At 38.1% G+C, this 13,761-nt stretch overlaps 1 protein-coding gene across 1 annotated transcript in view; it reads left to right on the top strand.

Moving 5' to 3' along the window:
* LOC126456489 (sialin-like) overlaps positions 1-13,761 on the top strand; it is an 82,246-nt gene that overhangs the window by 49,700 nt on the left and 18,785 nt on the right. The window contains exons 6-7 of the mRNA XM_050092240.1: positions 5,656-5,788; positions 6,513-6,668. Coding sequence (XP_049948197.1) covers positions 5,656-5,788; positions 6,513-6,668 — 289 coding nt within the window. The remainder of the gene's footprint in view (positions 1-5,655; positions 5,789-6,512; positions 6,669-13,761) is intronic.

Here is a 13,761-nt window from a genome sequence, read left to right as displayed (position 1 = left end):
GTTTCCGTTGCATTCTACATCCTCATACCACTGCTCATTGCTGATCCGTCTGCCTTTAGGGGCAGTTTCCCAACGCGAGAACAAGAGAGTGCCCGAAACCTATGTCCACTCCTCCGCCCTATTAGACAAGGCAGAATGAAGGTGGATTTTCATGCCGGAAGTCTTCGGCCGCCAACGTTGATCAGTAATCATAATTCAAGAGGTGGAGCGTTTCGAACGTGGCACCGAGAACTTTTTGATTTCTGATCAAAGACGCTACCCCTAGACCTGTGAAATATTCTGACCACCCATTAACACCAAAGATAGTCTGTTCACATAGATAATTACGGATACTAATTTATTTTAAACTGAGTACAAGAAAATGGGGAACTCTTAATTAAGAAGCACTGGTACTGTATTTATATGTACATCAAATAAATAACTCATGTACATTATTATTATAAATTCATTTATTCAACTTACTGCTTCAGTGGCGGTGGTTGTTCCACATGAACATGGTTACATACAGCTACAAATATTTTCTGCAAATTAATGTTTTTCTGATTGTAAAGAAATTGGAATGGCACAGGGGATTGTTAGAGGTTGTCACCGTATGATTAATTCAAATAACGTTAGTTGCACCTCGTATCCTTTTCTTCAAATTATAGTGCATTTTACGTAAGTAATCATAATGTCCATCCACACAGCGACTGCGAAAAGTTCTGAAAATTTGCCCCATTATATTTTTTGTTTCTTTTTTTTCTTACAAATTTCAATGATGCCATCTAGGGTGACTCACGTTTGTGTTCGTATTACAACAAAAATAATTTTATAAATATGTTTTCGGCCTACTGAAGAATTAGTACATTAAAAGAGCCGTTTCTAATTAAGGCCACAGAAACTTGCTTTTTTCCGAATGTACTCCTGTCCGAAAAGTGATTCTCGTAACTGGAATCGAAGGTTTTTGTTGAGTTCTTGCGTGATATTTCCATAAGACCTTCATTTTCTAAAATAATTATTTACTTCTAACCAATAAGTCAAATTCAATTCTTACGACTTTAGCTTGAATGAAATATTTTCATAGAAACTTCATCCCCTCTTTTGCCCACTTTCGAACTGAATCTCCAGAAACACTGAAACTAATTTTTTATATTTCCAACTGAGAAGCCAAATACATATATTCAAATATTTAACTTCAAAAATGCTTTCATCATGGAATATTTCCATAAAAAGTTCCATCCTTTATTTCACCCCCTTAGGGCTTGAACTTTCAAAATCACTGAAGCATGTCCTTTTTTTTAATTTCTAAGGTAGAAACCATATATAAGTTTTCACATATTTAGCTTTAAAAATGCTTTCATAACGAACAATATTCATATAACTTTTCATACCTATTTCACCCCCTTAGTGGGTGAATCACTGTAAGTATGCCATACAGAAACTCAAGAGACATTACACTAAGATATTACACAAACTCTCCGTTTGATAACAGCCCCTGTTTTACGAGAAAGTGCGTCCGAGTTTTTTCAGGTGTAGCGTCTTCCTCTGAAGCCCCATATTGAAGATTAGATCCTACATATCTATCAAATTGCTATATTTCACATACTATTCAAAACGTCCCAGACACTTCCTATGTACAGAATATCAGGTGATTTAAGAGGCCAGTCTTGGCGCGAAAATGTGCTTGAGTGTTCATCAAATCATGAACATGCGCATACAGCACTGTAAAGATAGCTGTCATCACCGTGGAAGACAGGAGAGTTCACAGCAAACGCATCGTGAAGATATGGTAGAAAGGACAGTATTAGGCCACTGAGATCCTAGAAACAAACATCCCAGTTTGTGTTAACAGTAACCTGAATGTGTGGGTGCAATTCACGGTAAAATAAAGAAAAGAAACCAAAATATCACCTGTGGCCTAAACTACATGCTCTACAACCTGAAGTTTAAGTTTACAATTGGCTCAGTCGTACTCTCACCGCCTTGTAACATTCGAAAAATAGGAAAAGTTATCGCTAGTGGGACTATAGTACATGTGTGTATAATCGGCTGATGTCCACTTTCTGTGCTGTTTGGCTCCCTAAAGACGTGCAGCTTTCACAGCCGTTGTGAGAAACGTCTACTGCATGCACTTCCCTTCGCACTATCAGACCGCATACTGGTTCAGGTGAAATATGAAGTAACTACCGGCAGTAATTCTTACAGGATGTGAACTAATTTTCAGTGACAAGGCATGACACCTCTCTTTCGTCTCTATAGGTTGGAATCGTCGTATGACAGGTGTTCTCATGCCAGGTTACATGGCTTCAAATTGTACAACATTACTCTTAGGAACGTTTGTCTGCATTGATGTACTAACACATAATGCAACTGCATTCACCATATGGTCATAGGCAATGCGGAACATAATACTCCTACGTGTCGTTCTGTCATATATGCACATCTAGTCATTTTACCATGTTGATTCCATACAATCGATGGCATATGCTCCTAGAAGTGACCAGACCAAGCGGGGTACCACAGTGGTCAGGCCACTGGATTTGCATTCGGGAGCACGACGGATTAAATCCGGGTAAACCCGTCCTGATTTAGATTGTCCGTGATTTCCCTAAACCGCTCAGGCAAATGTCGGGATAGTTCCTTTGGTAGGGCACGGCCGCTTTCCTTCCCCATCCTTTCATAATCCGAGCTTGTGCTCCGTCTCTAAAGACTTCATTGTCCACGGGACGTTAAACACTAATCTCCTCCTCCTCGTAGATATGACCTGCAGTAATTGTTCAGCACCATTTATACTTCCTCAACGAAAGCTCGCATTTTTCATAAAGAAGATCTTCTGCTTCGTTAGCGTTCCAGAAAAAAACAGGCGATAACTAATTTGATACACATATTTAGATCCTGTAATACTGCTCATCTACTTTAGATTACAAACAATGTTGTTCACCTGTAAACATATCCCATTGCATACATTATCTCAACAGCTTCTTTTGCTCTTCATTTCCATTCATTAACTTGTTAACACTGTACAGAAAGCTAATATATGAGTGAAACTGTTAGTTCAGTAAGGAGGCAAGAAATATCTTTCATTCTGAAAATAAAAGAGGATAAGATAAAGATTTTCAGTTATTCTTCATCGTCAAATGAAGAAACACCAGCTATGGCTTCCCATGAGTTTTCGTATCAAAAAGCGTAGTCGGCAAAAAAATAATTAGAATTAAAATTGCAGATAAGTTTCTCTTGTCTAACTTAGTAAAAGAAGATGTTACTCGAAAAATGCGTGGTTTTGAGGCCATGAGCAAAATTCAGACACATGAATTTTTGGTTGGATACGTTAACTTTTTTATGTATTTCTGAGGTGGAAAAGTTTAAATTCAGAATCGACATTTAAAATAACATAGATTTCTAAATTATAATAACTTCTCTCAGACTTCACAGATCACTACTGTGCTATCATGGGATGATCTGTAATATGCAGTAATAGTTTTCAGCACAGAATGACTCCATTGTATTGCAAGTACAGACTAATGTATGGTTCAATAATTATCCCTCACAGTTGAATGTATTGTTGATAGACATTTCTTTTTCAGCTTCCTATCCCATGGTTTAAGATCCTTACAAGCTGGCCACTGATTGTGAACCTATTGCTTGCATGGGGTTGTATTTGGGGAATGTTCACTATTTTAACCCAAGCACCTACATATTTCCGCAACGTTCATGGATGGAGTGTGCAGAAGGTAATAATATAATCATTATTTCTTCTCTATTTTATGTTATGTGAATGTTCCTTATTATTTAATGGTCCCACATTATGAAGAAGTACATACACAGTTCAGAGCTTCTGTAAATAAATGTAGACCAGTCTCTGTGTTGCATAAAACATTGTATATAATGTTGAATTACAGATCTAAAAAAATGAACCGTACTCCTGTGTACGGCAAAAATTTGAGAGACAACATTCCAAAAATTCAAATTTTGAATCTTGGTTCAGCATTTGGAAAGAAGTTCTGTCAGGTCTTAGCAAATTCCTCGCAGTGCATTTAATATTTGGGATTTTTAAGATTAATTGAAAAAAAGTCACTGAATTTTGATCTGATCTGATAACTGTGTGTGTGGATGAAGACGTAATGAAACTTAAAGCAAACGTCTGTGGAACATTAATTTCCTGACATGCCGTAATGGACGTTAATCAACAATTCACAAATAATTTGAGGACTACGGTTCTTCTGCTCACTAAAATTAACAGTGATTCGAGGTACTCCAAATACTTTAATTCCCATAGGATTCTAAAAATCTTTATGACCAATTGCTGTTATTTCTCTGTTTCCTCGGTTCAGTAACAACAATGGCAATAATTGGTCTGATTTGTTCTAAAGTGTATTTAGAGGTGAATACTGAGAAAGTAACTTAACCAGAATTTTATAATTACTTGCATCCGTTCTGTGTAGACTAGCAAAGTAATAACGACTTACAACTTGTGACAAGAAAGGGGAATTAATTTTGTCTCTTTACATAGAAACCAAGTATTGCTGTAGTATGTAAATTACTGCAAATTTCATAAAGTGAATGAGCAGTACACATATCTGTCAAGTTTAACGGTTAAAGACCCGGTGCAAGACTGGTCCCCTCACTTTAACAGCTACTTCTCTTTCAACAGATCAATCTGAGTTCTCTGCACAGACTGATTTAAAACTTAAAATTCTGACTGTATCTCAATATTCTCCCATACCCCACCAAGGCTCCCTCAAACAGCTGTTATTATAATATCACTGGGTAAAGGGCAGAGCAGGGATTGTGAGTTTGCCTGGCTGACCGGCTGTTATTGAACTGAAGTGTGTTATTCTGTACATCTGCGGCGCTTTTCGAAATACATTTCCGTTAATTTGAATCTGTGAACTGGCCATGAATATTGAAAAATTGTTGTACACCACATGCTTCTACGTTGAATCATATGCACCAGGTGTGAGATACCACGAAACTTTATTGTCTTAGTTCAGTTCTTTTTCTAGTATATTATACTAATGTAACTAAGAGTTCTGCAGACCAAATACAGTTTTAAAAGTAAGTTCTTGTACATTCATATTGATGAAGCTTAGTAGAAATGTTCAACATCTTTTGGACCATGGATGATACAGGCTAATGAGAATACGAATGCAAAATACTCCAACACCTTATTATCATGTAAACTAATAATATACAGTTTGAGTGTTCGTGATTAAGAAGTAACTAGCAAATTGCTAGCCAAGAGACCAGGGGTTACTCTGCAGCATTATGGACATTACTGAGTGCCCTAAAAAATTTTCTAAGATACCTTCAAAAAACACACTCAAGAAGCTGAAAATTACACTGAATAGTCGTAATTTCTAATTTTGGAAATTAGTTAATTCTACTGATTCATATATTTTAACGGTTTCCTCAATGTTATGTGTTTAGTTACCTGCCATTTCATTCCTTTAATCGCTGAAGGTATCCCCAAAACTGAATTTCTTCAACATTTGTCATCTTACCTCCTGAAAACTCGATGTTTTATTTTCAGCCATCACAGAAGATGTTATAGCTCTTTCATTTTCCCCAGATGTGTCTGAGTCTTTGCTTGGACCAGTAAAAGTCTCCTTAAGATTTAGGAAAGAAGTTTGACAGATTTGCTTATATTATGTACCTGCATATTTTATATTTCTTTAGGTTGGCTTTTTCTCTGGTCTTCCCCATGTTTGTCGAACGAGTTTCGCCATCATAGTTGGTTATGTTTGTGACCACCTGTTGTCAAGTGGAAAGCTATCAGTTACAGCAGTTCGAAAGTTGGCGGGTTTTATAAGTAAGTAAATCCACAGTATCACAGGACATATAATGTATTGCTTTTATTAAATGTTGGCTTTTAGGCTACTGTTGTTGATCATATAGAAAACTGATGGCACACATGGCATTCAGAAAATCTTCAATAATTTTGTTTTATGCTATTTAATTGCCCTGTTTGTACCATAATCAAGGAGAATCTCTAGAACACAATATCATAATACAAACTTTTGAAGTTATCAGAGTAATAAGAAAGTGAATAATGGAACTCTATAATTATATGTTTATAATTATTACTATTGTTATTAGTATTAATGCTATAAAAATGTAAATTAATAATTAACAAATATTAGTGAAGAAAAGGCTTACTAGGAAGAGACATTACAGAATTCTAGGATTATTTTGAAAACAATGACAAAATCAAATTTGTTTGTGCAAACATAATCTTATGAACATGTTCCCCTCATTCCTTAGAATGGCAGTTTATTATCCTAGAATGAAAAGAATAATGTAACATTTTTCACTATATGCCTCAGAATGAATGAGTACTTTAAGCTACAAAATACATCAACTGCAATTTGTTTATTTTAACTCTCTCAAATTTTGTAACAGCTACAATGGATTAATACAAGAGCTGGCCACATTTATTGTTAAACAATGTGAATTTTATACCATTGATTATTACATTTTATGTTAAGAAGTGAGTTATTGCATTGTACTTAGATTGCTCATGTTTTTGTTGGCAGCAAATATTCTGCAAGGCATATTCATGCTAGGGTTGGCCTTCTCCGGTTGTAACTCAGTTATGGCCACTATTTGCCTGACAGCAGCTCTTACTGTGAGTGGAGCTGAAACATCAGGTTCTTTAGCTACATACATCGATCTCAGTCCCAATTTTGCTGGTAAGTTTAGCATTTGTAAATGGCAGAAGTTTGCTACTACAACAATTATTATTTATTTATACATCAGTTTCCATAGGTCCTATCATAAATTAGAATCTTTACAACAGAGGAAAGAAGCTATCGACACTAATTGCAGAATGTATTACGTATATTTGTGCTGGTATGTTCTCGTTTCTGCCTGCTCTAACTGTGAAGGACGAAAAACCAGTAGGAAAGCAGATACTGTGTAAATATATGTTCTTCCATAGTTATAATAGCTGTGCTGGATTATCCGAGCGGTCTAAAGGTGCTGCAGTCATGGACCATGCAGCTGGTCCTGGCAGAGGTTCGAGTCCACCCTCAGGCATGGGTGTATGTGTGTTTGTCCTTAGGATAATTTAGGTTAAGTAGTGTGTAAGCTTAGGGTCTGATGACCTTAGCAGTTAAGTCCCATAAGATTTCACACACGTTTGAACAATTGAACAGTTATAATAACTGTTGAGCTAGTGCTTCTTTTCCACATACTTCCTATTTGAACAGTAGCAGTTACTTCTCATAATGAAATTCTATCTTCAGGAATCCTCAGTAGTTGACCAGGTGTTGAAATTTCTGTACAAATATCTAAGCTTTTCAATTAATGATAGTATTGTTAAATTACACCTTTCTTGCAGATGCATGCATGTTGTATGTGGACAGGGACCATGACTTTATGACATTGTGCCAGTGAAAATAATTGTCTTCCCTTTTTTATCAAAACATTTCTTCATTATAGAACTAGTCACTACAAGAAGTTCACAACACTATGTAAGTGATTCAGTAGATGTATGTTTTGTGTTCACACTGTAACTTGATGGGCAATATGGCATTATAAAACACAACTCACCTGCGACTGCACAAACAGATTTTCTGTGGGAAATAAGCGACCTAATATTCCAGAATTAATAGAGACTTGTCATATACAATTGTTTTACAGCGAAAACTGAAACTCTAAATTACCCCTGAAGCTCTTTACCAATATTGGCACCTGTGATACAAAACAAGAAATAATAAATAAATAAAATAAAGGGTAATAGTACAAAATTGATTCTGTGTGATAATAATGTTCCCCACAATGAGTTGTTTACACTATTCCTCAGAGATCTTATTTATAATAAACGAACAAGTAAATATGAATGGTAGCCTCACATGTAATAAATTGGTAAATTAAATGAATACTAATTTAAAGTATCCAAGCAAAATATGGTTATGTAGAAAAAGCAAAGCATTTACAGACTGTGGCAATTTCAGACTAAATGCATTAAGGTGTGCATTAATTCACAAGGAATCAGTAAGTAATAAGTCATCCTTAAATCAAAACTTTTATGTAAAGTTCACTTGAATCTACAGAATCAGTCGCTGAAAGCGACTTGAAATGCAGTACTTACGATCCACTTACCAATATTTCCATGTAATGTGCAATTTATCGTATTGATTCAGTCCTAAAGTCATTATGGAATATGATGTCTGGCTTTGCTTGTGCACAGTAAAAGAAACCAGTAATTACTTTATGTGAAATATGACATCACGTTTTTGTCTGAAAATGACTTATCGTCGAAGTTAGTTAATGTTGATTTTGTTGCGGTCTTCGGTCCTGAGACTGGTTTGATGAAGCTCTCCATGCTACTCTATCCTGTACAAGCTTCTTCATGTCCCGGTACCTACTGCAACCTACATCCTTCTGAATCTGCTTAGTGTATTCATCTCTTGGTCTCCCTCTACGATTTTTACCCTCCACACTGCCCTCCAATGCTAAATATGTGACCCCTTGATGCCTCAGAACATGTCCTACCAATCGATCCCTTCTTCTAGTCAAGTTGTGCCACAAACTTCTCTTCTCCCCAATCCTGTTCAATACCTCCTCATTAGTTATGTGATCTACCCATCTAATCTTCAGCATTCTTCTGTAGCACCACATTTCGAAAGCTTCTATTCTCTTCTTGTCTAAGCTATTTATGTCCATGTTTCACTTCCATACATGGCTACACTCCATACAAATACTTTCAGAAACGACTTCCTGACACTTAAATCTATACTCGATGTTAACAAATTTCTCTTCTTCAGACTCGTTTTCCTTGCCATTGCCAGTCTACATTTTATATCCTCTCTACTTCGACCATCATCAGTTATTTTGCTCCCCAAATAGCGAAACTCCTTTACTACTTTAAGTGTCTCATTTCCTAATCTAATACCCTCAGCATATCCCGACTTAATTCGACTACATTCCATTACCCTCGTTTTGCTTTTATTGATGTTAATCTTATATCCTCCTTTCAAGACACTATCCACTCCGTTCAACTCCTCTGCCAAGTCCTTTGCTGTCTCTGACAGAATTACAATGTCATCGGCGAACCTCAAAGTTTTTATTTCTTCTCCATGGATTTTGATACCTACTCCGAATTTTTCTTTTGTTTCCTTCACTGCTTGCTCAATATGCAGATTCAATAACGTCGGGGAAAGGCTACAACCCCAGTCTCACTCCCTTCCCAACCACTGCTTCCCTTCCATGCCCCTCAACTCTTATAACTGGCATTTACTTTCTGTACAAATTGTAAATAGCCTTTCGCTCCCTGTATTTTACTCCTGCCGCCTTCAGAATCAGAAAGAGAGTATTCCAATCAACATTGTCAAAAGCTTTCTCTAAGTCTACAAATGCTAGAAACGTAGGTTTGCCTTTCCTTAATCTAGCTTCCAAGGTAAGTCGTAGGGTCAGTATTCCCTAACGTGTTGCAGTATTTCTATGGAATCCAAATTGATCTTCCCCGAGGTTGGCTTCTACTAGTTTTTCCATTCTTCTGTAAAGTATTCGTGTTAGTATTTTGCAGCCATGACTTATTAAACTGATAGTTCTGTAATTATCACATCTGTCAACACCTGCTTTCTTTGGGATTGGAATTATTTTATTCTTCTTGAAATATGAGTTTATTTCGCCTGTCTCGTACCTCTTGCTCACCAGATGGTTGGGTTTTGTCAGGACTGGCTCTCCTAATAGCTGTCAGTAGTTCAAATGGAATGTTATCTACTCCTGGGGCCTTGTTTCGACTCAGATCTTTCAGTGCTCTGTCAAACTCTTCACGCAGTATCATATCTCCCATTTCATCTTCATCTACATCCTCTTCCATTTCCATAATATTGTCCTCAAGTACGTCGCCCTTGTATAGACCCTCTATATACTCCTTCCACTTTTCTGCTTTCCCTTCTTTGCTTAGAACTGGGTTTCCATCTGATCTCTTGATATTCATACAAGTGGTTCACTTTTCTCCAAACGTCTCTTTAATTTTCCTGTAGGCAGTATCCATTTTACCCCTAGTGAGATAGGCCTCTACATCCTTACATTTGTCCTCTAACCATCCCTGCTTAGCCATTTTGCACTTCCTGTCGATCTCATTTTTGAGACGTTTGTATTCCTTTTTGCCTGCTTCATTTACTGGATTTTTATATTTTCTCCTGTCATCAATTAAATTCAATATTTCTTCTGTTACCCAAGGATTTCTATTAGCCCTCGTCTTTTTACCTACTTGATCTTTTGCTGCCCTCACTACTTCATCCCTCGGAGCTACCCATTCTTCTTCTACTGTATTTCTTTCCCCCATTTGTGACAATTGTTCCCTTATGCTCTCCCTGAAACTCTGTACAACCTCTGGTTTAGTCAGTTTATCCAGGTTCCATCTCCTTATGTTCCCACCTTTTTGCAGTTTCTTCAGTTTAAATCTACAGTTCGTAACCAATATATTGTGGTCAGAGTCTACATCTGCCCCTGGAAATGTCTTACAATTTAAAACCTGGTTCCTAAATCTCTGTCTTACCACTATATAATCTATCTGAAACCTGCCAGTATCTCCAAGCCTCTTCCATGTATACAACCTTCGTTTATGATTCTTGAACAAAGTGTTAGCTATGATTAAGTTGTGCTCTGTGCAAAATTCTACCAGGCGGCTTCCTCTTTCATTTCTTATTCCTAATCCATATTCACCTACTGTGTTTCCTTCTCTCCCTTTTCCTACTACCGAATTCCAATCACCCATGACTATTAGATTTTCCTCTCCCTTCACTATCTGAATAATTTCTTTTATTTCATCATACATTTCTTCAATTTCCTCGTCGTCTGCAGAGCTAGTTGGCATATAAACTTGTACTACTGTAGTAGGCGTGGGCTTCGCGTCTATCTTGGCCACAATAATGCGTTCACGGTGCTGTTTGTAGTAGCTTACCCGAGTTCCTACTTTTTTATTCATTATTAAACCTACTCCTGCATTACCCCTACTTGACTTTGTATTTATAGCCCTGTATTCGCCTGACCAAAAGTCTTGTTCCTCCTGCCACCTAACTTCACTAATTCCCACTATATCTAACTTGAACCTATCCATTTCCATTTTTAAATTTTCTAACCTACCTGCTCGATTAAGGGATCTGACATTCCACGCTCCAATCCGTAGAACGTCAGTTTTCTTTCTCCTGATAACGACGTCCTCTTGAGTAGTCCCCGCCCGGCGATCCGAATGGAGGACTATTTTACCTCCGGAATATTTTAACCAAGAGGACGCCATCATAATTAACCATAAAGTAAAGCTGCATGCCCTCGGGAAAAATTACGGCTGTAGTTTCCCCTTGCTTTCAACCGTTCGCAGTGACAGCACAGCAAGGCTGTTTTGGTTAGTGTTACAAGGCCAGATCAGTCAATCATCCAGACAGTTGCCCCTCAACTACTGAAAAGGCTGCTGCCCCTCTTCAGGAACCACACGTTTGTCTGGCCTCTCAACAGATACCCCTCCATTGTGGTTGCACCTACGGTACGGCTATCTGTATCGCTGAAGCACGCAAGTCTCCCCACCAACGAAAATGTCCATGGTTCATGGGGGGGGGGGGGGGGGTTAGTTAATAAAACGATTTAAATAAAGGACGTTTACATCACAGCATACAACGGACCATGTTTTTTCGTACAAAGTATTTTGAGGCCTTTGGTCCTAACAGAAACCAAATTTCAATGTAAGTAGATAAATATTATTTCTCTCTACTTACTTTAAACTACTGGGCTGGCTCATCCTTATAGCACAGCAGATTGTGCTGGCTGCTTGCCATGACTGTTTGGTCACCTACACCCATGGGCAGATGACGGCATTTCACATGCTACAAAGTGCCCAGCAAAATATTGCCTGATTGTTTACAGTCATCCACTTGGGGTTCAAGGACAGGCGTCAGATGTTATCCTTACTGGATAATTATGATTAATGCATGCTTAGTGCCTGTGTGGGACAGCCACTAAATTTTACCCATATGACATCAGTGAATGGAAGTACGCAATTATGTATAGCACAAGTGAATTAAAATTCAAACTTTTGGTAAGAATATGTGATTTCCAATTCATGTTCTCATCAGTATGCACCACCAGTAGTTTTAAACAATTATTTTCTTATAAATCTCAAGGACTCATGAATAATACCATTAAATATTTCGTTCATTTCACCTTTTGTTATTGCAGCTTTATTGGGTTTGATATCATCATTGCATTTTATTATCATCATTGCATATTCAGGAAAAAGCACTATTTCTGCTTTGTCTGTGTAAGATGGAAGATCATTAGTGTGCAGGAACAACAGGCGTTATCCCAGAATAGAACCATATGAAATGCCTGTAGTTATTTGTCCTGTCATAAGTGTGAGAACTGAATGAGCTAAAATGAAGCTTTACCTTCTATCAGCTGTATATGGAATGAACAAGTTATTCATCTTGGTGCATTACTATACAGGATGGGTAGTGGCAAAACGACCAAAACCAGAAACACAAGAGAAGGTTTCTTAGATACACTTTAATATTATATTCACTATCTGATAGAAAGTGTCCGGACACACCTGTGTAATGCATAATTGACCACAAGGTGTCGCGAGAGCAGGACCCACCAGCATAAAAGGAGGCTGGGAGTATAATGTTATAGGTAGAGAATTTTTCGATTGGGAGAACTCAGTGACTTCGAACATAAATTAGTTATTGGATATTACCTGAGTAACAGACACTTTAGAGATATTTAAACTTTCTGAAGCTCTCGAAGTGGACTACTGGGGATATGACTTGGATTCACGCTAGTTCCAAAGTGCTACCAGCCGTCCAGTTAGCACTATGAACGTGATCACTTTCGTAGGGAGTTAAGAAAACGGGGCTTCAACGCTAAGCAGTGGCCCGGAAGCCACAGATTTCTGTAATCAGTGCTAAGCGACACTTGAGGTGATGCAAAGAGCAGCACCACTGGGCAGTGAGTGTCTGGAAACGAGTGATTTGGGGTGATTAGTCATACCATACACCCCCCATGAACCATGGACCTTGCCGTTGGTGGGGAGGCTTGTGTGCCTCAGCGATACAGATAGCCGTACCATAGGTGCAACCACAACAGAGCGGTATCTGTTGAGAGGCCAGACAAACGTGTGGTTCCTGAAGAGGGGCAGCAGCCTTTTCAGTAGTTGCAAGGGCAACAGTCTGGATGATTGACTGATCTGGCCTTGTAACAATAACCAAAACGGCCTTGCTATGCTGGTACTGCGAACGGCTGAAAGCAAGGGGAAACTACAGCCATAATTTTTCCTGAGGGCATGCAGCTTTACTGTATGATTAAATGATGATGGCGTCCTCTTGGGTAAAATATTCCGGAGGTAAAATAGTCCCCCATTCGGATCTCCGGGCGGGGACTACTCAAGAGGATGTCGTTATCAGGAGAAAGAAAACTGACGTTCTACGGATCGGAGCTTGGAATGTCAGATCCCTTAATCGGGCAGGTAGGTTAGATAATTTAAAAAGGGAAATGGATAGGTTGAAGTCAGATATAGTGGGAATTAGTGAAGTTCGGTGGCAGGAGGAACAAGACTTCTGGTCAGGTGACTACAGGGTTATAAACACAAAATCAAATAGGGGTAATGCAGGAGTAGGTTTAATAATGAATAGGAAAATAGGAATGCGGTATGCTAGTACAAACAGCATAGTGAACGCATTATTGTGGCCAAGATAGATGCGAAGCCCACACCTACTACAGTAGTACACGTTTATATGCCAACTAGCTCTGCAGATGACGAAGAAATTGAAGAAATGTATG

Source organism: Schistocerca serialis, chromosome 2 (assembly GCF_023864345.2).
Source record: "Schistocerca serialis cubense isolate TAMUIC-IGC-003099 chromosome 2, iqSchSeri2.2, whole genome shotgun sequence".
Taxonomy (NCBI): domain Eukaryota; kingdom Metazoa; phylum Arthropoda; class Insecta; order Orthoptera; family Acrididae; genus Schistocerca; species Schistocerca serialis.
This window is presented reverse-complemented; position numbering and strand designations above follow the sequence as displayed.